Source organism: Ylistrum balloti, unplaced genomic scaffold, assembly GCF_031769215.1.
Source record: "Ylistrum balloti isolate Yb309-2 unplaced genomic scaffold, AGI_CSIRO_Ybal_v1 Utg369772, whole genome shotgun sequence".
Classification (NCBI taxonomy): Eukaryota; Metazoa; Mollusca; class Bivalvia; order Pectinida; family Pectinidae; genus Ylistrum; species Ylistrum balloti.
The window spans coordinates 3,271,089-3,295,805 of NW_026781965.1; the positions used below are offsets into that span (position 1 = coordinate 3,271,089).

Here is a 24,717-nt window from a genome sequence, read left to right on the forward strand (position 1 = left end):
AGTGACGTCCATAATTTGAATTATTGATCTCGAATTACTGATATCATTCATTCATTTAGTGAAATCACTAGTTCGAATCATTGATATCATTAAATGAATAACTGATATCACCTATTGGGATTAATGATGTTAGTTATTATGGACATTTATTGATATCACCAATTCGAATAATTGATATCAATAATTCATTTAATGATATCAATAAATTATTTAGTTCATTTTGAAGACAAATACTACACGACACCACATACAAGTATGTGTTATTTTTATATTCGAAATGACAATTGACATTTTTTATGTCATTTTAATAGCAGCACACAGGAAACAAATAAGTTGGTGATTTTACGAGGGTACAAACTGAGACGTGTAAGATGTTGATTTTACGAGGGTACAATCTGAGACGTGTAAGATGGTGATTTTACGAGGGTACAGTCTGAGACGTGTAAGATGGTGATTTTACGAGGGTACAGTCTGAGACGTGTAAGATGGTGATTTTACGAGGGTACAATCTGAGACGTGTAAGATGGTGATTTTACGAGGGTACAATCTGAAACGTGTAAGATGGTGATTTTACGACGGTACAATATGAGACGTATAAGTTGTAATTTGTGATCTATTTTCTGAAAACAGTGTTATTGATCATGGGGTATATTTATGAGTTTATGAATTTTACAAAGATAGCCGGAGAGATTTGTATGTAATCAAACTGGTTTATTGGTATAACCTGACGTCAATTGTTGGACTAAATTCATTTTTATAATTATCAACAAATCGCATGATATTTGAATATTCAAATTTAATCAAATTTTAATGAATTATTTCTACTTTAGTCGTAATTAAATCAGCTTTTCAATATATTTATACCAATTGAATATATAAAAGTGGTTTTATTTAATAACGAATTACTTTGGAAGAACGTAAACATTTGACGCGTACGTGACTCCTACACGTAGCGTTAGCGTGATTGGCCGTTCAAGCTAATAATAGACCATACAACAGCGATGGGCGGGTTACCCGTCAATCAATACCGTGACCCACTTTATGTTGACTAAGCACTAGCTCGCATGTAGTCCGTCGCTATATTTAGTCGCAGCAAGCCAGAGCTATGGTCCGGTAAAACCTTGGGATTTTAAGCGTTTAAGACGTCTAACTTCCGATATTACATCGGTAAGTATTTATGCATGTAAGTTTTTAGCTGCTTATGGACAAGTCTTCAGCTATTATTCTAGCATTTGTGGGATATGATGCAAATAAAACTAAACTTCAACAACCATAATGGCGGCAACTTCCCATGTTCTCCATCGCGCATTCACGACGAGGCATGTAGGCGTGGCTTGATTTTCGCCATGATTTCTAACGATATCAATGCGCTTTGCCGGTGTGCAGACGATGCCGATGTATAATTCGACGTCTTGTAACTCCGTTGACAGTTCGGAAAAGTGTCCATGTTATTGCAGTATTGGAATTAGAGAGGAATTTGACACAGATTCAGTAGTTTGTGCTCTATACCAAAAATGATTGACTTCTTTCCACGAATTCCTTTGGTTAACTTTGTCGTAAAAAGGCAGTGGTACGCACACCTTTTGAAATACCCCAATATCTTCATATGGCGTTGCCAGCCTGCATTTTTTTCGAGTATCTTTTCCAAACGTTGGACCTATCTCCTCAAACTAGGAAGGCTTTACTGTTTTTATAGCAAGGGTTAGTTGACTGTATTTGATAGAGTTATTGCCCCTTTTGGATGCTTTATGGTAGATGGTCGGTTCGGTCATAGTGAGAAATCTAGTTGTACTTTCATTGTGTCGTTTTTATAATAATTATTACGTTTCTTTCGTTTTATATAAGCGCTTCATTTTACAGTGGCATGTTACGGAAATATTTTTCTTCGCCGGTGTTATTTTTAGCTTGTCTACAATCCACCATCACTCGAATGAAAGCTAAATTAATTATTATATTACTGCTCTCTGACATGTTTGATCAAGACAAGTTCGTTGGTTACGCTTTTAAATTTATCTGTTACTTAGGTTGGTTGTATGTTAAAATTTAGTACATGTACGTTTTGACGAGTTTTCAAGCGATATACTTGTTATACAGCTCCTTTGATATATTTATTTGTCTGCTTTTGCCATTGTTTGATTTCCTGTAATTGTCCATGCTTTTTTTGAGCGTTGTCTTATATAACCTAAAAGAATCGTACGTGTGTCGAAATGTTGTATCACTTATATCTACATGGTGTGTATCTATGAGGTACTCTGGTCGATCTCGACTTTATATAATAGTAAACTACGACAGTTCGATAACTTGCTGTTTATAAAATATTCAGACGTCAAAAAATAAATGACGTCATATCATTGTCTAAATTGGCAGGGAACATTGTCCGTGAGGACTGGAAATTATACTGTTTTAATGCGAGTTTTCGCTTGTTTAATAACTATATATTATCTGAAAAATACAATCCTCATCATTTTGAATTATTAAACGTTCAGTTATTTGATATAACACTTGCTTCAACTTCGTTTTCATTATGACAAGTCCACTCGTATTACAAGATCGTATATATGATCGTAAGTCTTTGATTTGATGGGATGGTGTGATTATATAGGTTTTGGCAAGTGTTGGAACGGAAAATACATCCAACACCGATTTTATGTAGTGTAAAATTGAAAAGCATATATATTTATCAATCATTATAATTCAAAATTTTGTATTAACCGACCGCAAGGAAACCATAGCGGAAACGTGAATTTTCGCGTTCAAGTGTTTCATCCTTTTTTTTTCGATGTGTGATGATCTGATTGAAATGATGACTGTGCCAAACTGGAACATTAAAGCGTGCCAAACTGGAAAATTAAAGCGTACACGTGTGTGTGAAAAAATATCGTTTTTTAGAAAACGAAGATTTTGTAGTTGTATCATATGCTACAAATCGGTAAAAGAGGGCAAAATATACACAAAGAAATATTTACACGGATGCTTTTGAGAAAGTACAATGAGAAGTATAAGCATGAGATAGATCTCGGTTGCGTTCTCAAATGAGAACAAGACGAACAACAATGCAACAAACGGGCATCGAATGAGATCAAAAAGCAATATTTCCCCAACCTGATCACATAGTTTATGTTTATCGAAGAGCTTATAAAACAGGCTACAAAGATATTGCAAAGTCTCTCATTTCCAATATTTGATAAATTGATGATATGTTGTCTTGAAAGTCATTTTCGTCATATACCTCCCCCCACCACAGCAAGCGCCTCGCGCGAGTGGTTGATATAGGTGAACAACTTGTTTGCAATTGCTATGAAGTGTATAGTTTTTATGGTATATGCAACCCACAAAATTTGAACTCTGCATCAGCCGCTGAACTTGATAGTTTTCATACAACGAAACTAAAAGAGACAGATTTCCACCGAGCTGTATGATAAGTGTGACGATTTCAATTTACCTATTGTAAACCTTCCAGTTTTAGATAATAACATTCCAGCTACCCAAACCAATGGTGTTGACATGTCGCAGTTGATTTGATTTAGAAATTGTTTACTGTTTATGAATGGTCAGCTTTTCTACGTTTCTATATTCATGTTGAATATGTGAATAACTGATGACTTACATCTACATACACTGATGATAATTATGACATTTTCTAATCTAAGTATTGCATACTTAACTATATGTACTATTTTGTTTATTTTCAGAACTGTTAGGCATCATGGCTTTAAGTTCAAACACGGACAGGGACAAATCTTTTATAGCTGCTAAGCTGTGGGCTGCTGCGAGAAACACGATGGATATGCTGACAAAAGATGCATGTGACGCGCCATGTGACACATCATTTAATCCAATTGAGCACATGCTTAACCAGTCATCTTGTGATGAAAAGGATGATATTAATACGGAAGAGGAAATCATGGACATGGGATTAAAGATTGATTCCGTATTCACATTGCCATTGGATACGTATTTAGAAGAAAAATCAGAAGAGCATATTTCTCGACCAATAGAGCAGATCATTCAAAAAGATAGACTTACTAAAGCTCTTGAAGCCCAGTGCAAGCCGTTTTCTGTTGTGTTACAAAACATCGATCATGACCTTGCTGGAAGACACCGCGTTTTTTACCGTCAATGGAAGCGGCGTTTCGATAAGTGTGGAAAATCTTGTAGATACAAATACATTGATGGTGTACTGAGACCCCGACCAAAAGTCCCCAAAAAGACACGGAAACCATATATGTACAAAAAAGACACGAGAAACACAAGCAACATGTCTCGGTCTTGCTTGGAAAATGTGTCGCGACAAATGGATGTTGACGAAGACGCTTCGTTAAAAGCAAATGTAGATAACAAGCAATCCTCGAACAAAAAATCGGTACAGCTTCGGGATTTAATGCATAAAAAATCACTCTCTGATCAGGTCACTCGTTTGGCGGAAGACCATGTGCTACAAACAAAAGCGACCACGGAAAAAATCACACTCAGTAAACAGTGTGCTTCCGAAACACTCCGAAAAGTGAAAGTGAAAATAGAACCAGGGATTGAAGAAGAAAAGATGACACCTGAAGATGAATCATCAACGTATGAAAATGTTAAAGTGAAAACCGAGCCTTCGAATGAAAATAGCATTGATGCAGATATCGATGTGAAGCCTGGATTGGTGTCACTTTTGAAGAAGAGAAAAGACTTCCACGTTTTGGAAGAAATGGTTAAGTATTCTACGCTGAAAGGAATTCTTGGCACAGATATGATGTCTGAAGGAAATACATCTGTGACACAGAAGAAAACGGTTGAATTCAAAGACAAACCCGTCACAACTCAATCAGCTATAGAGGTTTTAAAGTCAAAATCCAAGTTCTCTGTGCCAGGTGAATTACCCAACGTTCCACATAGGATATCCACGCCCTTTCCTCCGTATAAGTGTAAGAAACCGAATATGAATGTTGACGATAATAGCAAATGTTTAAATGCTTCTTCAAATGCGCAGGGAAACCAGGATCTCAAAACACTAACCAACACAGTGCCTTTAATGCAAAATTCTTCAGTTTTCTTAACAACTGGTAACCATGTATCATCACCCCAGGTACCACTCCAATTACTTCTGGCAGGTATAAACTCAACAGGTACTCAGAACACACCCCAAATGATTCTTACAAGTTCAAACTCGCCACAGTTAGTTTTGACTGGTTTGAACGCACAGCCAAGGACTCAAAACCAAACCCAGATCGTTTTGACAGGGACAAATGCAACAAACATCCAGAATCCTGGCCAACTGATTCTAACAAATTCGAATCAGTTTACCAATACAAATCAGCCACAGATTATTCTGACAACTACAAACAGACCACCTACTACGCAATGCCCTCAAATTTTAATCACAAATAATGATTCAAGCGGAACACCACAGTTACTTTTGGCAAACACAAATTCAAAACTTTCAGTCTCGCAAAACGCCCCAAATCTTCCAATATTTTCCAACAGCTCACAGTCAGTTGCCAGTAATGGCCAGCAACAAATTGTTTATGCTAATGTCTTCAATCCAAACCAGGCGAATGTTTTACAAACGGGACAGCTTGTAATAAATCAACCTATTCAACAACTTCAACAACAACCAAATTTGTTGAATATACCAGCTACGCCACATGCTCAGTCGCAGATTATAAACGGAACAATTGTTTCACCTGTGCAAAGGCCAGGTGTTGGGGCACCGACATTCCCTGGAGCTCAACAACCTATTCCTGTGATACAAACCTCCAGCATCTTGCCCAACAAAACACCATTTCCGCCAGGTACAATAGTTTTTAAACGAAATTCTCTCCCAGAAGCTCGCTCGCAACCAGGACAGCAGGCTATGATTAAACTAATGGCAGAAAAACAAGCTAAAAAGACCGCCGCTGACAATGAAAGAATCGTAGAAAATAAAATCACTCAATCCAATTTATCAATGGAAGGAAAAACAGTTACAATTGGAAATCAGAAATACTTGCTCGTCCCAGCGGAACCAACTAGTTCTGCCCAAGCTGTGGCTAATGCAGTTGATAAAAATACCGAAAGTCGCGATCAAGAAAATGATGGATTTTCTAAGCCATCTGTTGCGAAAAAAATGAAATTATTACTTGAAAGAAATGAAGCCATTAAAAGTCAAAGTGACGCATCGACTAACCAGCATAATAAAGCGATATCCAATGAAAGAATCCTGCATGATCCAGTACCTTCGAATGTTCGGCAGGATAAGCTTCCGACAGTAAAATCGGCTTCTTGCATGAAAGGGACTGCACAAAATACTTCAAATGATCCAGAAAAGAGTGTAACATTTGTAAGCAATAATACGATGGATGGTGATGATATCATTTGCATCGACGATACCGAAATTTCTGGAAGCGCCGAGAATAAATGTTTTGCAAGTTTACGGAAACGGGATCGAAGAAAATCGAAACCGAAACCTCGTTTAGATTATGACGAGGTTTTAAATGTACAACAGAAGTCTCAGCACATTCATTCAAGCAGCGATGACCATGATACCGACAGTGAAGTTGATATCGAAACTCTCGATATTGTTGGGAAAGGTATGCTGATTCCGAAAACACCAACTATGCCATCAGGAGTGCGAGAATGGCCGAAAGGCGCTACTATTAGCGAGAAGAGTATTACACTTCCGGCAAATATGTTGGAAAACATGGAAGAGTCGTCTTTTTCTGGATGAATTTAACGAGAAAGGATTTGACATTGGAGCAGGAGTTTGCTCGTGTTAAAACTAAATTAGATTTCTTATGTTGCAAGTATTCGAGAAGTTTGCTCACTATTCTAGATAGTTTTCGATAAAATGACTTGCCATGAGTAACGGATTAAAAGAATTGTAGTATGTCAGTTATTTTGGGTCGTCGACATTAGCTATTGTCGTTCAGTTTTATTTTAAGCAAGATACTAGTGAAATCCCAGTGTGATGCAGCGTCCGTCCGCCAACATTTAGAAACGGCGAATTCGGTACCTTGGTCAGTATGACCTTTTATAATCTCCAATCGATAACGATCAGGGGTCGTGCTTTCTTTTTGTCCCTCTGATAGAATCCGATAAATGTACTTTTGAGGATAAAGTATAACTGGAACAATGGTGGGTACCAAGGTATCTCTGGTTACTCATCTGACTGTGATGAAACGTTAGTATTGGTGTCTGTAGATCGGAGGTTCCCGATTTGCCCACTTTTTATAAGAACAAGAAGACTTTATGAAGAATGGAACACCAATTCCATACTAATTATATATTTCACCCAAGTTCATTTACCTGTGTTTTTACCTGTTTGATCTGTTCCCTTAAATGCTATACTCGATATTATAGACAGGGAGATGGAGGTATAATTCTGTATTATACGTTACTGCTATAAATCATTTTTTATTATAACATTTAAGTTTTTGAAATACTATGGTATAGAGGCATACAAAATATTGTCTGATTTAAAATACATACAATGAAATTACATTTCATAATACACGTACACAAGAATGGCAGTTCTTAAAACACGACCAATAAATTGGTTGTGTTGGTAAGAACTGACAGGGAATTAAAATAACAATTCCTGGTACAGATTACGTGTAATATTACATTTGTTGGCATGAAAAACGTGCATTAAATTACATTTCTTAATACGTATGGTATTATATTTATTTGTTGCGGGGACGTATAATGCAGAGTAATATTATGTGTCCTTGGTTTTTCGATACACATTACATTTAATAATACAACGTAGGAGGAGCGAAGAAAATGTGATAATGCGTTTACGTACTCCATGATGTCGATCATCTTAGTGTGAAGGCTCTCCTTTAGATAGGTCAGTCGGTTGCTGATGTTAAGTATCGTTTTTCAATTGGTCTTGTTATTTTTGCATCGTGTTGTATCCTGTTGATTTCGTTGGCGGCCTAAATATCCTAGATCATCCTGATGATGGTCAAACACATGTAAACTCATCTGAAATAGACTATAATCCTTCGCCTGCCAATGTTATTTTTAAAAAGTGGGCAAATCGGGATACAGACTTGTTGGTATGCAGAATCTGCGTAGGTAGATATTTCTGTGATTAGTTATGTCAAATAATTAGTAACATTTGATAGTTAATATCATAATTGGTAAAACACAGAATATACTTTATTCCAGATAGCATAGACGAGATGTTACATAGTTTCCTCACATGAATTACCTTGATCTACCTTGTGAGGGCGACAGATTTTGAAACATCAAAATTCTCCGAAGAGGAAGAAAGTCTAGTGTGTTATGTAGATAAATAATGCAAAATTTTAGCCCACCATCATCAGATGGTGGGGTATTCAAATCGCCCTGCGTCCGTGGTCCGTCTGGCCGTCCGTCTATCTGTCCGTCCGTCCGTAAACAATTCTTGTTACCGCTATTTCTGGGAAAGAACTGGATGGATCTTTCTCAAATTTCATATGCAGTTTCCCCTTGGTCCCTAGTTGTGCATTGTACCTTTTTTGGACTGATTTGAATTCAAAATGGCCGACAGACAGCCATCTTGGATTTTGGAAGTAAAAGTTTGTTACCGCTATTTCTTGGAAAGTACTGGATGGATCTTTCTTAAATTTCATATGCAAGTTCCCCTTGGTCCCTAATTGTGCATTGTACCTTTTTAGGACTGATTCAAATTCAAGATGGCTGACAGGCGGCCATCTTGGAGTTTGAAAGTAAAAGATTGTTACCGCTATTTCTTGGAAAGTACTGGGTGGATCTTTCTCAAATTTCATATGCAGGTTCCCCTTAGTCCCTAGTTTTGCATTGTACCTTTTTGGACTGATCTAAAATCAAGATGGCTAACAGGCAGCCATCTTGGATTTTGAGAGTAAAATCTTGTTACCGCTATTTCTGAGGAAGTACTGGATGGATACTTCTGATATTTCATAGGTATTGGTTTCCCTTGGTCCCTAGTTGTGCATTGTACTTTTTTGGGACTGATTTGAAATCAAGTTGGCCCACAGGCAGCCATCTTGGATGTCGACAGTAATAAGCACAAGCATATTGTCCACTATCAACCTGTAACTGACTGCTATCTAATAATACTTTGGGATCTTTTTCAAATGATATTTGCTAATAGGTGCTTAATAAAAATATCTTGTGCCATCATTGAGAGCATTCAATGAAGACCAGTTCATGAACATTTACAAAACCTGTGACACAAAAAAAAAAATAAACATCTTCAAGAACTGAAAACAGATCCTCAAATGGTGGGCGCCAAGACCCCCCTGGGATCTCTTGTTTAAATGGTAAGATGAAGAGAGAGCCAACGCCAGTAAAGTTGAAGTAGACTTTTATTATTTTATCAAATGTCACAATGATCAAAATGCCAACTATTAACCGAAGTCGAACAATTATTTTGCTTGCAATTTAAAATCCTATTTTTCTCAATGCTTTACTGCATATGGGTGTTTTATTTAATTTATTCAATATATCCTGTAAATATGCATGGATATCGTGTCCATTCTGAGATATGTCACCATGAATTCCTTTTTTTTTTTATTTTGTTCTGATATATCATGTGAACGATACAGGCCAATTGGTTTGTGTTAATATCCGAAATCAACGATTTTGACCGTTTTATATTGTATTTCACGTGAATAATATTAGATGTTTTAATATTAACAACATGTCCATCCAACTGATTACGACGATATTTTCATTATCCAACTTACCTATCTATATTAACCAGTACATAAAAATACAGTGTTTTTTTCAAACTCCCGTTTAGCAAAGCCTTCTTTATATTAGCAAAGTTATCCGAATGACTGATCTGTATGGTTTGGAAATTATCACATACACAAAATCATGCACATTTCATAAAAGTTTTATCATTTCTTTTTTGTTTTAAACATTAATAACGGATGTAATTTACTTAACCCTACCTTTGACAATAAACGAAATATCACTGTTTAACAATCCAGCAGTTATTTCAATATTTCAAAAGATGTACCCTGTTTATACATTAACGAGTGGTATATTATCTTTACAGAAGTGAAATCAAATGCAATATAATTTATAGCCTCTTTGAAAAAAACTTAGAAGTAATTTTGTCTTTGATAAATATTGTTACAGAAAAACTACTGATGGCATGATGGGATACTTATGATTACAAATCACCACATGTTCGGGTTCATTTCAATTATTAAACAAACACCATGAAGATGATAATATAAATGACGTCATTATTATTATTATTACGTTAGACGATGCATGTATCTTTTCTCTTTTAAAAGCATCCTTCTTAAACATTATCACAAAGTCGTTCCTTGATGATAGGATAATTAAGATTTTGTTTGGTTGGTCCCACAGGTAACCAAGACCGATCACAGTAAAGTTATACTTAACATTCGTTAACCGTGTATTTCTTATTATTTTCCTGTAACAAGTCTTTGATATACGATTTTCCGCCTTTAACAACTTCTATTAGAATGCCGTCTTCACTCGGAACTCCTCGCCATGTGTATTCGTTAGAGACACTGGGGAGGGGAAATCCAGCTTTTGATTTTGATTTTGGCCAAATTTGGATTGAAGTATTATTGGACGAGAAAAAAATTTATTTGCTTTGCTAGTATGACACTCCTTTCCCTGACCAGCGTGATAGGGCACGCAATTAGGGAACATAATATGAAACCTTTAAATCTTTCTTAGTATGAAGTGGGTTTTTTTTTATATAATTTGGTAAGAAACGTCCTTTGTGAAAGCGTAATCAATTTTGTATTGATGGTGGGTATAGTCCATCAGGGCTAGAGGGAAGAGGCCCGATATAGAGATTCAGCAATTTTTTTATACTCGTCTGCGTATGAGTGCCATGATTACGTGTAACTATGATTAGTGGTATTCCTGAATAAAGCAAGACTCAAAATAATCCCCACCTAAACCTCTTGGAGTTTGAGGGGCGGATCCAAATAGGGAATATGAATTTAGATACTTATGTTATTATGAAAGTAATTTGATTAGATTGGGTCAGAGGCATCAAAGAAGAAGAGGAACTGATTTTGTTTATAATGGCGGGGAGAGCAGATCCTTTGTTTTCTAAACTTTGTCTTAAAAATTGATTGAAAGAAACGATAGGTTTAACCCCAAGAAGGCAGTTGGTCGGGGCTTACTAGATGAAATTAAACAAATTCTGTGAAATCTTGCAAGTATTACATTATTTGGTCCATGATTGGTCTGAAGCATCGATGTGTTAAGAAAACTCATTTTGGTATAAACAGTAGGTCTAATACAGCCGCATCGAGCAAAGTAGGGAATCTGGAGACAAATCTTTATTTTTTTTTCATCAAGAACTTATGTTATGTAAATTAGAATTTCTGAGTCATTCAAGAGATGGCAAACAATTTTCCAGTGTTGTAGGTGTCAAAGCTTCAGACAAAACCTTGTGATGGACTTAAGTAAATTAAGTAAATTGTCAACACTGGACAATACAGCCACTGGCGAGAACAATTATATATGGTTGATTTAAGGTGACATTCTAGGTGTCAAACTTGTCGTTAATTTACTAGTTTAAGATTGAAGTTCCAACAATTTCGTTCCTATTTCGTTTATGTCAAAACATCAGTATCATTTACTTAAACATTCCGACAGATGTCATGTTTTGGTGTTGGTATGAACCTTCCCTTGGTGCACGTAACAGCGTTAATTGTGTAAAGCTTAATGTGATTTTTAAAAATTAAAATTACTTTGCTTAAATGAAGGTCAATCACTTACCCCAAAACACGGCATCTGTAAACGATGTCAGTTAATCATAGCTCTACATATTCCACAGCAGTGCTTCTCCAACACAAACAATGTACTAAATAAAAGTTACTATACAATTGTACACACATTCCGTACAAGTACTTCTACACAAACAATGTACTAAATAAAAGTTACTCTACAATTGTACACACATTCCGTACAAGTACTTCTACACAAACAATGTACTAAATAAAAGTTACTCTACAATTGTACACACATTCCGTACAAGTACTTCTACACAAACAATGTACTAAATAAAAGTTACTCTACAATTGTACACACATTCCGTACAAGTACTTCTACACAAACAATGTACTAAATAAAAGTTACTCTACAATTGTACACACATTCCGTACAAGTACTTCTACACAAACAATGTACTAAATAAAAGTTACTCTACAATTGTACACACATTCCGTACAAGTACTTCTACACAAACAATGTACTAAATAAAAGTTACTATACAATTGTACACACATTCCGTACAAGTACTTCTACACAAACAATGTACTAAATAAAAGTTACTCTACAATTGTACACACATTCCGTACAAGTACTTCTACACATACAATGTACTAAATAAAAGTTACTATACAATTGTACACACATTCCGTACAAGTACTTCTACACAAACAATGTACTAAATAAAAGTTACTACACAATTGTACACACATTCCGTACAAGTACTTCTACACAAACAATGTACTAAATAAAAGTTACTACACAATTGTACACACATTCCGTACAAGTACTTCTACACAAACAATGTACTAAATAAAAGTTACTACACAATTGTACACACATTCCGTACAAGTACTTCTACACAAACAATGTACTAAATAAAAGTTACTACACAATTGTACACACATTCCGTACAAGTACTTCTACACAAACAATGTACTAAATAAAAGTTACTACACAATTGTACACACATTCCGTACAAGTACTTCTACACAAACAATGTACTAAATAAAAGTTACTACACAATTGTACACACATTCCGTACAAGTACTTCTACACAAACAAGTACTTAATAAAAGTTACTATACAATTGTACACACATTCCGTACAAGTACTTCTACACAAACAATGTACTAAATAAAAGTTACTATACAATTGTACACACATTCCGTACAAGTACTTCTACACAAACAATGTACTAAATAAAAGTTACTACACAATTGTACACACATTCCGTACAAGTACTTCTACACAAACAATGTACTAAATAAAAGTTACTCTACAATTGTACACACATGCCGTACACGTACTTCTACACAAACAATGTATTAAATAAAAGTTACTCTACAATTGTACACACATGCCGTACACGTACTTCTACACAAACAATGTATTAAATAAAAAGTACTATACAATTGTACACACATTCCGTACAAGTACTTCTACACAAACAATGTATTAAATAAAAAGTACTATACAATTGTATACACATTCCGTACAAGTACTTCTACACAAACAATGTACTAAATAAAAGTTACTCTACAATTGTACACACATTCCGTACAAGTACTTCTACACAAACAATGTATTAAATAAAAGTTACTCTACAATTGTACACACATTCCGTACAAGTACTTCTACACAAACAATGTATTAAATAAAAAGTACTATACAATTGTACACACATTCCGTACAAGTACTTCTACACAAACAATGTATTAAATAAAAAGTTACTATACAATTGTACACATATTTCACACCAATGCTGCTACAAAATATAAGTAAGTTGCTGTAAAATGCACACGTATTTTCAAGACAGAAAACAATGTATTTGCTAACTCTCCAAACGTCAAACAAGTGAGGTCTGTAATATCTGGTAACTTGTACCATTTTCAGTCATCTATCAGTGTTTGCAGACAAAGAGTAACAGTATTGTTCTTTAAAATATGTTGATGAAAAACGTTTTAAGAAACGGCATTAAAATTATCCGTAACAATCCACATCTCCGATATATACACTCGCCATATTTCTGCAGTCTAAAGAGTTTTGCTGAGCACAAACGTCAGTGTCATATTCCGAAGTCGGGCGTATAGAGCAATATACAAATGTTTGCCATCTTTGATCACAGATCTTAAATATCTGACATAACCCATTGAAGACACTAGGGGTTGAAAGGTTTCTTGTCATAGCTTCATTTAAATAAAGATATACACGATAATCTAGTTCCATTTTGTTAAAGGCAGATGACGTTTTACTAGTGTTTCTTAAGTAGACAAGATCATACCCCCAGTAGCAGTCTTTGTCCGGTAAAATGAAATCGGCAATAAATTTAATGAGTTTGAACATGCTGTCAAATATGTCTCCTTTCATCTGACGTAGGATTCTACAAGGAGCCACTGTTTTGTTCACATTGGCAAGAATATCTCTCTCGTCATCTTCCAGCTCTGGGGACTGACACAGCGGACCGGAAGTGTCCATGTCCACTTCGCCACTTCTAATTCGATCCATAGAAATTCCCCAGTAACAGTATCCTACGCTGGTGAAGTTAACAGCTAAATATCGCAGTAAATTGAAAGTAGACTTAAATTCTGTGGGCAAACTGGTACTGTTGTAGATCATATGAATTGTAGTAATAATTTGTGTTGGGGTCATTTTCTTTGCAATGCCTTTATTTATTTCTTCCAAAGCATTCTGGTAAAGATTCCTGCTATTTATTGTTTCATTCGTGTTCATTTTGATGTCATTTATAGTGTTATTCAAGTGAACATTCATATGATATGTAAACCTATGGTTAATGTTTTTGATGTTGTTTAGCTTCTTCAAGTATACACGAAAAGATTTAAATTGATTTGGAAAGTAGTTATCAAGAAGTGACTGCAGTGGTTTTACTATTTCATCTCTGTATTTCGATTTGAAGTTTTCAATTTGTCTTATATCCCGCTCCATGATATCTATGGTCTTTGTTACATCAGATTTTTGCTGCTTTAGTTTATCTAGAGTCTCCTTTTCCTGTTGTACCTGATCATATATATCATACGCAGATAATGCTATACCTAGTCCGAAAGTTACAGTACTGAACACAAGCATAGCAGGTTTAGTAACCACTTTATAAAATAACAAAAACTCCATTCCGGATCCGAAAAGATTAATAATGTAGCGTATCGAGTTACTATTATGCCAATCTCTGTAACTCGTAAGCTCAGGCGAAACGTTGTAACCCATTTCAGATAATGAAGTGTTCTTTAAAGGATCCATCATGGGTTTAATCCACTTCGCTAAATCTATATAATGTTCTTTTGTTTCTTCCAGTTGTGAAGACATCTGTTCGAAGTCATTAAGCTGCTTTCTTAGTTCAGACCGAAGCGTGTTTGCTCTTGGTTTTAAACTTGTTTCGAATTCCTTCCTAAAAAGATTACATGGAAGAGGACATTGAATATCACATTATATTACCCTACATATCTCAAAACAGACACAATGACATTTCGTGGAGCAAAACAGATACAACGTTATGTAGACGGCTAAAACAGATACAACGTTATGAAGACGGCTAAAACAGATACAACGTTGTGTAGACGGCTAAAACAGATACAACGTTGTGTAGACGGCTAAAACATATACAACGTTGTGTAGACGGCTAAAACAGATACAACGTTGTGTAGACGGCTAAAACATATACAACGTTGTGTAGACGGCTAAAACAGATACAACGTTGTGTAGACGGCTAAAACAGATACAACGTTGTGTAGACGGCTAAAACAGATACAACGTTGTGTAGACGGCTAAAACAGATACAACGTTGTGTAGACGGCTAAAACAGATACAACGTTGTGTAGACGGCTAAAACAGATACAACGTTGTGTAGACGGCTAAAACAGATACAACGTTGTGTAGACGGCTAAAACAGATACAACGTTATGTAGACGGCTAAAACAGATACAATGTTATATGGTGGATCAATACATACATTTGATGTAGCGGATCAAACCAGATGCAGTGTTATGTGGTGGGGCAACACAGATACAATGTTATGTGGTGGGGCAACACAGATACACAGATACAAAGTTATGTGGTGGGGCAACACAGATACACAGATACAATGTTATGTGGTGGGGCTACACAGATACAAAGTTATGTGGCGGGGCAACACAGATACACAGATACAATGTTATGTGGTGGGGCAACACAGATACACAGATACAAAGTTATGTGGTGGGGCAACACAGATATACAGATACAATGTTATGTGGTGGGGCAACATAGATACACAGATACAATGTTATGTGTTGGGGTAAAACGGATACACAGATACAAAGTTATGTGGTGGGGCAACACAAATACACGGATACAATGTTGTGTGTTGGGGCAAAACGGTTACACAGATACAATGTTGTGTGTTGGGGCAAAACGGATACACAGATACAATGTTGTGTGTTGGGGCAAAACGGTTACACAGATACAAAGTTGTGTGTTGGGGCAAAACGGATACACAGATACAATGTTGTGTGTTGGGGCAAAACGGTTACACAGATACAATGTTGTGTGTTGGGGCAAAACGGTTACACAGATACAAAGTTGTGTGTTGGGGCAAAACGGATACACAGATACAATGTTGTGTGTTGGGGCAAAACGGATACACAGATACAAAGTTGTGTGTTGGGGCAAAACGGTTACACAGATACAATGTTATGTGGTGGGGCAAAACAGATGTATTATTATATCAAAAGTAAACGAGATAAATTGTCAACATGTATGATATCACACTTTATACTAGATTTAAAACAAAATATTTAAAAATCATTACAGCGAATGGGTCAAACTTACTTTATTTTGCAGACTTCAGGAAAAAACAAGCAACCTCTCTGCATAGCAACTCCGCGGAAAACAGTGGTTGTGATTGTGGCAACAAGCGATGTTATACCAAGAATAATGAGACTGCAACACATTCACATTAAACGTCCATAGCTGGGGTTGCCCATTTATATGTTTAGCTTAACTACACGATTATATTCCTGAAAATTTACATGTATGCAGGATCTAAAATGATCCGATAATTTAAAAAAAATATATAGATTTCATTGAAAATTCAGCTCAATAGATCTGTAATTTGAAGATACATTGGATACAGAAAGATAAATCCAACTGGTATATGATCTTATGTACGAAACAAGAACAACAAGTATACTTACAAAACAGAGCGCTTGTTTCTTGATGTGTTTCTACCTAAAGAAGAAAACAAACAGAGCTCCGATGAATCCTATCTCATCTTTCATCATTCGTCGTGACATCCTAGCTTAGGTGACAACAATTAGTTAAACGACACTGTCAGTTCTGTTCCTACCATTTTTATCTTTTTTTCTCCAGACATTTGTCATATATGATATAAACTTCATTTATTTTACAACAATTGCGAAACAAGTTATTTCAACGTATACTAATTATTCTTGTTGGCCCGGATGTAAGTGCGCGCAGGGAGGAAACGGGGTTAACCGGGGAAAAACCCAAGTGGTCATGCAGTCTTTCACCTTCCATTCCAGGAATCGAACCCCGGGCGGCTAGGTGAAAGGCGAGTGATTTACGACTGCGCCACCCTTCAGGGTTAGAAATGTTAGCAGACAATTTTGTCATGAAATTATTTAATCCTAACCGAGGAGTATTTATTGTACCAAACACATTCGCTTGTCCGAAGGGTTCTGGCTATCCCCGAGGTTATTTTTGTTTTAGATACAATTGTCAGATACCCATAAAGGTCTCAAGAGGCTTCACGGAAACGGACAATGTTTTGTAATCTATGTCATTCAGGGGTCTCGGTATAAACCTTCATCATTCACAAGTTAGTATTCTCTGGTGATTTTATTGTTTATGTGTGTAACCTGTTTAAGAAAGTATACCCGCAGGAATGTTCCCAGACCTTATAAAAACACTAACGTTCCATTTTCAGTGACTTTTACACAGAAATCAGTAGTTGAGAGAAGTTGATATTTAAAAGTGATGATATATTTTATTACAAACATGAAATAGAGTCGAAGAAATTTCCGGTCGCTTGTAGGGTAAACTTATGAAAAAAAAAATAACATCACCTCCGTATTCCTGGTGGAGGTAGATCTTGGAACAGTTGAAAAGTTAAACGTGTAAGTTATAAGGTGTGATTTCACCAAAGTTGTGCAAAATGTGTTACCTGTTTCACATCGCAAGTAAATATCTGGCTTCCATTCCCACTGGAGGCTGGACTTTATACTGGAATTCTTGAGGATATAAATTCCACTGGTACTCTGCTGTGGATCATGGGTATCACTCTGAAGGTGTATGGATACTTGTAGTATGCTTTCACCACTTCTTCCTGACGGCGAGTAATGGTTAGGTTACACTAACGTTATGTCTACCTAGTAAACTTTTTAAGTACTAGTACGTTACACGACGAGACTTTTCGCTATTCACTATTCGCTTTCCAAATATGGAAAGAAACATCATTTACGTTGCTTAAGCATGATGTATTTCAATATCAGAACTTTTAAATTTTCAAATATTTCAAATATACAGCGACTTATAAACAAAGTTAATGAATTTAAACACATTTCATAGGCTGATCAAACCACCCATACTACAACACACATATAATAGGTTTACACATCACCACCCATACTACAACACACATATAATAGGTTTACACATCACCACCCATACTACAACACACATATAATAGGTTTACACATCACCACCCATACTACAACACACATATAATAGGTTTACCCATCACCACCCATACTACAACACACATATAATAGGTTTACACATCACCAACAATACTACAACACACATATAATAGGTTTACACATCACCACCCATACTACAACACACATATAATAGGTTAACCCATCTCTACCCATACTACAACACATATAATAGGTCTACAAATCACCACCCATACTACAACACGCGTATAACAGGTTTACCCGTCACCACCCATACTACAACACACAAATAATAGGTGTACCCGTCACCACCCATACTACAACCCACATATAATAGGTTTACCCGTCACCACCCATACTACAACACACAAATAATAGGTTGCTACACAACACTTTTTTTCTAGCATACTACACAGCCCTTCTTTCTAATATACTACTCAACCTTCCTGTCTAATATACTACTCAACCACCCTGTCTAATATACTACTCAACCACCCTGTCTAATATACTACTCAACCATCTTGTCTAGTATACTACTCAACCCTCCTGTCTAATATACTACTCAACCACCCTGTATAATATACTACTCAACCACCCTGTCTAATATACTACTCAACCACCCTGTCTAATATACTACTCAACCATCTTGTCTAGTATACTACTCAACCCTCCTGTCTAATATACTACTCAACCACCCTAATATACTACTCAACAATCTTGTCTAGTATACTACTCAACCCTCCTGTCTAATATACTACTCAACCACCCTGTATAATATACTACTCAACCACCCTGTCTAATATACTACTCAACCTTCCTGTCTAATATACTACTCAACTTTCCTGTCTAATATACTACTCAACCACCCTGTCTAATATACTACTCAACCTTCCTGTCTAATATACTACTCAACTTTCCTGTCTAATATACTACTCAACCACCCTGTATAATATACTACTCAACCACCCTGTCTAATATACTACTCAACCATCCTGTCTAATATACTACTCAACCTTCCTGTATAATATACTACTCAACCACCCTGTCTAATATACTACTCAACCACCCTGTCTAATATACTACTCAACCTTCCTGTATAATATACTACTCAACCACCCTGTCTGATATACTACTTAACCACCCTGTCTAATATACTACTCAACCACCCTGTCTAATATACTACTCAACCCTCCTGTATAATATACTACTACCTACTCAACCACCCTGTCTGATATACTACTTAACCACCCTGTCTAATATACTACTCAACCATCTTGTCTAATATACTACTTAACCACCCTGTCTAATGTACTACTCAACCACCCTGTCTAATATACTACTCAACCCTCCTGTATAATATACTACTCAACCACCCTGTCTGATATACTACTCAACCACCCTGTCTAATATACTACTCAACCATCTTGTCTAATATACTACTTAACCACCCTGTCTAATGTACTACTCAACCACCCTGTCTAATATACTACTCAACCACCCTGTATAATATACTACTCAACCACCCTGTCTAATATACTACTCAACCACCCTGTATAATATACTACTCAACCACCCTGTCTAATATACTACTCAACCTTCCTGTCTGATATACTACTCAACCCTCCTGTGAAATATACTACTCAACCACACTGTCTAATATACTACTTAACCCTCCTGTATAATATACTACTCAACCCTCCTGTATAATATACTACTTAACCACCCTGTCTAATATACTACTCAACCCTCCTGTATAATATACTGCTCAAAACTCCAGTATAATATACTACTTAACCCTCCTGTATAATATACTTCTTAACCACCCTGTATAATATACTACTTAACCACCCTGTCTAATATACTACTCAACCACCCTGTATAATATACTACTCAACCACCCTGTCTAATATACTACTCAACTTCCTGTATAATATACTACTCAACCACCCTGTCTGATATACTACTCAACCACCCTGTATAATATACTACTTAACCACCCTGTCTAATATACTACTCAACCCTCCTGTATAATATACTACTCAACCACCCTGTATAATATACGACTTAACCACCCTGTCTAATGTACTACTCAACCACCCTGTCTGATATACTACTTAACCATCCTGTCTAATATACTACTCAACCACCCTGTCTAATATACTACTCAACCTTCCTGTATAATATACTACTCAACCACCCTGTCTGATATACTACTTAACCACCCTGTCTAATATACTACTCAACCACCCTGTCTAATATACTACTCAACCCTCCTGTATAATATACTACTCAACCACCCTGTCTGATATACTACTTAACCACCCTGTCTAATATACTACTCAACCATCTTGTCTAATATACTACTTAACCACCCTGTCTAATGTACTACTCAACCACCCTGTCTAATATACTACTCAACCACCCTGTATAATATACTACTCAACCACCCTGTCTAATATACTACTCAACCTTCCTGTCTGATATACTACTCAACCCTCCTGTCTGATATACTACTCAACCACCCTGTCTGATATACTACTCAACCTTCCTGTCTAATATACAACTCAACCTTCCCGTATAATATACTACTCAACCACCCTGTCTAATATACTACTTAACCACCCTGTATAATATACTACTCAACCACCCTGTCTAATATACTACTCAACCATCTTGTCTAGTATACTACTCAACCCTCCTGTTTAATATACTACTCAACCACCCTGTATAATATACTACTCAACAATCGTGTCTAGTATAATACTCAACCCTCCTGTATAATATACTACTCAACCACCCTGTCTAATATACTACTCAACCACCCTGTCTAATATACTACTCAACCATCTTGTCTAGTATACTACTCAACCCTCCTGTCTAATATACTACTCAACCACCCTGTCTAATATACTACTCAACCATCTTGTCTAGTATACTACTCAACCCTCCTGTCTAATATACTACTCAACCACCCCTCCTGTCTAATATACTACTCAACCCTCCTGTCTAATATAACCACTTCCTGTCTAATATACTACTCAACCTTCCTGTCTAATATACTACTTAACCCTCCTGTATAATATACTACTCAACCCTCCTGTATAATATACTACTCAACCACCCTGTCTAATATACTACTCAACCACCCTGTCTGATATACTACTCAACCACCCTGTCTGATATACTACTCAACCCTCCTGCCTAATATACTACTCAACCCTCCTGTATAATATACTACTTAACCACCCTGTCTAATATACTACTCAACCCTCCTGTATAATATACTACTCAACCACCCTGTCTAATATACTACTCAACCCTCCTGTCAAATATACTACTCAACCCTCCTGTATAATATACTACTCAACCACCCTGTCTAATATACTACTCAACCCTCCTGTGAAATATACTACTCAACCACCCTGTCTAATATACTACTCAACCACCCTGTCTAATATAATACTCAACCACCCTGTCTAATATACTACTCACCACCCTGTATAATATACTACTCAACCACCCTGTATAATATACTACTCAACCACCCTGTCTAATATAATACTCAACCACCCTGTCTAATATACTACTCAACCCTCCTGTGAAATATACTACTCAACCACCCTGTATAATATACTACTCAACCACCCTGTCTAATATACTACTCAACCTTCCTGTATAATATACTACTCAACCACCCTGTCTAATATACTACTCAACCCTCCTGTATAATATACTACTCAACCACCCTGTATAATATACTACTCAACCACCCTGTCTAATATACTACTCAACCACCCTGTCTAATATACTACTTAACCCTCCTGTATAATATACTACTCAACCCTCCTGTATAATATACTACTTAACCACCCTGTCTAATATACTACTCAACCCTCCTGTATAATATACTGCTCAAAACTCCAGTATAATATACTACTTAACCCTCCTGTATAATATACTACTTAACCACCCTGTATAATATACTACTTAACCATTCTGTCTAATATACTACTCAACCCTCCTGTATAATATACTACTCAACCACCCTGTCTAATATACTACTCAACTTCCTGTATAATATACTACTCAACCACCCTGTCTGATATACTACTCAACCACCCTGTATAATATACTACTTAACCACCCTGTCTAATATACTACTCAACCCTCCTGTATAATATACTACTCAACCACCCTGTATAATATACTACTTAACCATTCTGTCTAATATACTACTCAACCCTCCTGTCAAATATACTACTCAACCCTCCGCTTTAATATACTACTCAACCTTCCTGTCTAATATACTACTCAACCCTCCTGTATAATATACTACTCAACCCTCCTGTATAATATACTACTCATCCCTCCTATATAATACACTACACGCCCTTCCTTTCTAGTATACCACATACTTTTCCTTTCTGGTATACTACACACCCTTCCCGTCTAGTATACTACACACTTTTCCTTTCTAGTATACTACACACCCTTCCCGTCTAGTATACTACACAATCCTCCTCCCTCAGAAACATTATTACATGCCCTTGTGTACAATCTTATACTTACCCATTACCCACGACCTCAGCTCATTCACATAGAAAAGTTCCATGGAAAGTGATCCATTCTGGTGATAAGCCTGGTAAAGTGCAGTCTTACCGACTCCTCTCGTGCGCACAAACTCGTCAATTACTTCATGCATATTGGTTCGATTACTACTCAGCAAAAACAGGGTGTCACATGTGCCTACATAAATTAGAATCATCTATATGTAATTTTAACAATAATTATTTTCATTAACAAGAATGAAAGTTAACTGTAAACATATATCTTATCCATAACAAATCTCTGATGGACCTTACTGTACATAAGAACTAAATATGTAGATGGATACCAACCGTGGTGAGTGTGAACCCCACGAGGATGGTGTGTTTTCTTTTCTCGTCCCAGGTGACTAGGAATTCCGCTGGACCATGACCGATATATTTTTCGTTCTCGCTGCAAATGACTGTGGACACGGCTTAAGTGCAATTGGTGTCGTATATGTCTTTCTCTCTCAATAAATGCTGAAAGACATAATTTTGTATATAATTGTGATTCTAGATTTGCATCACAAGTCTTGTTTTCTGCAAGTGAAGCATCGCCAAATTTCAAATGAACTAATTGAGTGTCAGTATTGACACAAAGGTATCGTAACTATACTACTATATAGTAGTATAATTACTGTTGTCGAGGTATTTAGATTACCCTATCTAATAAGAATAAATAGGCCTAATGTTATTATACATATAACGTACATGTTTGAAGTATTTTATCTTCAGTTTGATTACCAGCAGTTAACGCAATGTGTATACCCTACGCACCTGTGACGTCACCGTAGAAGAGAGCCACACAGACGATGAGCCACCAATATGTGGCTATTCTCTGTCTTGCTATGGTGGTTGTCTCCATTACAAGTGTGTATGTATAATAAAATGCCGTTTGTTCTTGTCTTATTTATTCAACACGTCTGTCTGGTATTTATAAGGTTTTTTTTCTGTGTATTTCAAACCGTTTCGATATCACACACATCTGATGTAATTAGTTATTTTTAAAGAAACTGTCTACTCTGGATTTTAAATAGAAAATATTTCATTTCCTCAAGGAAGTGATTAGATATTATTTTTTTAATCAACAACTTGAAGAATCATATACACTGATTAACTTTGTAAAATAGTGAAGATGTATCATTTCCAAGAAGAATTAGGAAATATCTACCAATATAGACTCCAATATGACGCATACGATGACAATCATTTTATAACAGTAAGCAGGAATGTTACCGCTTTAGTGCATTGCTCAATATATGACTAAATAAAACCTCTCGCGAAATGACAATCTGGTGACCACTTCATTATGCTTTCAGTTACAAACTTGTACCTGCATTAATTATGTCATTCTATGACATCAGTAAATAACTTCCCTACACACACGTGGTTCAATGACAAAAACAAAAACAAAAACAAAAAGCTGCGTATTTGTACAGGAACACATAATGACTGTATAATTCAATAAATTGTATAAGTACATAATGAACACTGATACATTTGTTGATAATGACACAGACTTGAATATAGATTCTATATCTATATGACCGCCTCAACTGTACCGACATATCCAGTCATACCAGGAAGATCTTGTACGAATAGAAAATGACTAATATAAATATATTACCTATAGGATGTGAAGAACATTTACCATAAAAACACAAGGAACGTCCCTGGAAACACATATTAAATGAATTACAACGATACCTCGAATAGAATTTCAATCCTATTTATAA

The 24,717-nt window shown here is 36.1% G+C and overlaps 2 protein-coding genes across 2 annotated transcripts; one reads left to right on the forward strand and one right to left on the reverse strand.

Annotated features, from left to right (window-relative positions):
• The first annotated feature begins 1,101 nt into the window (after nucleotides 1-1,101).
• LOC132543885 (uncharacterized) lies at nucleotides 1,102-7,633 on the forward strand. The gene is made up of 2 exons (XM_060207422.1): nucleotides 1,102-1,167; nucleotides 3,693-7,633. The coding sequence occupies exon 2, from the start codon at nucleotides 3,707-3,709 to the stop codon at nucleotides 6,689-6,691; it is 2,985 nt and encodes a 994-aa protein (XP_060063405.1). The 5' UTR covers nucleotides 1,102-1,167; nucleotides 3,693-3,706; the 3' UTR covers nucleotides 6,692-7,633.
• Nucleotides 7,634-13,689: 6,056 nt separating this feature from the next.
• LOC132543996 (uncharacterized) lies at nucleotides 13,690-23,846 on the reverse strand. Its single transcript, XM_060207554.1, has 4 exons — nucleotides 23,759-23,846; nucleotides 22,965-23,141; nucleotides 16,893-16,926; nucleotides 13,690-15,109 (listed from the first exon to the last, which is right to left on the reverse strand). The coding sequence occupies exons 1-4, from the start codon at nucleotides 23,844-23,846 to the stop codon at nucleotides 13,690-13,692; spliced, it is 1,719 nt and encodes a 572-aa protein (XP_060063537.1).
• Between the last annotated feature and the right edge of the window lie 871 nt (nucleotides 23,847-24,717).

What these genes read in the sequence shown, in the direction of transcription:
- LOC132543885 (XM_060207422.1), top strand. Translation starts at nt 3,707, where the DNA reads ATGGCTTTAAGTTCAAACACGGACAGGGACAAATCTTTTATAGCTGCT.
- LOC132543996 (XM_060207554.1), bottom strand. Translation starts at nt 23,846, where the DNA reads ATGGAGACAACCACCATAGCAAGACAGAGAATAGCCACATATTGGTGG. An exon ending in CTTCTACGGTGACGTCACAG is followed by an intron (nt 23,142 to 23,758) that starts GTGCGTAGGGTA and finishes TAATTTATGTAG; the next exon opens with GCACATGTGACACCCTGTTT. An exon ending in GCTGAGGTCGTGGGTAATGG is followed by an intron (nt 16,927 to 22,964) that starts GTAAGTATAAGA and finishes TTTCTTCTTTAG; the next exon opens with GTAGAAACACATCAAGAAAC.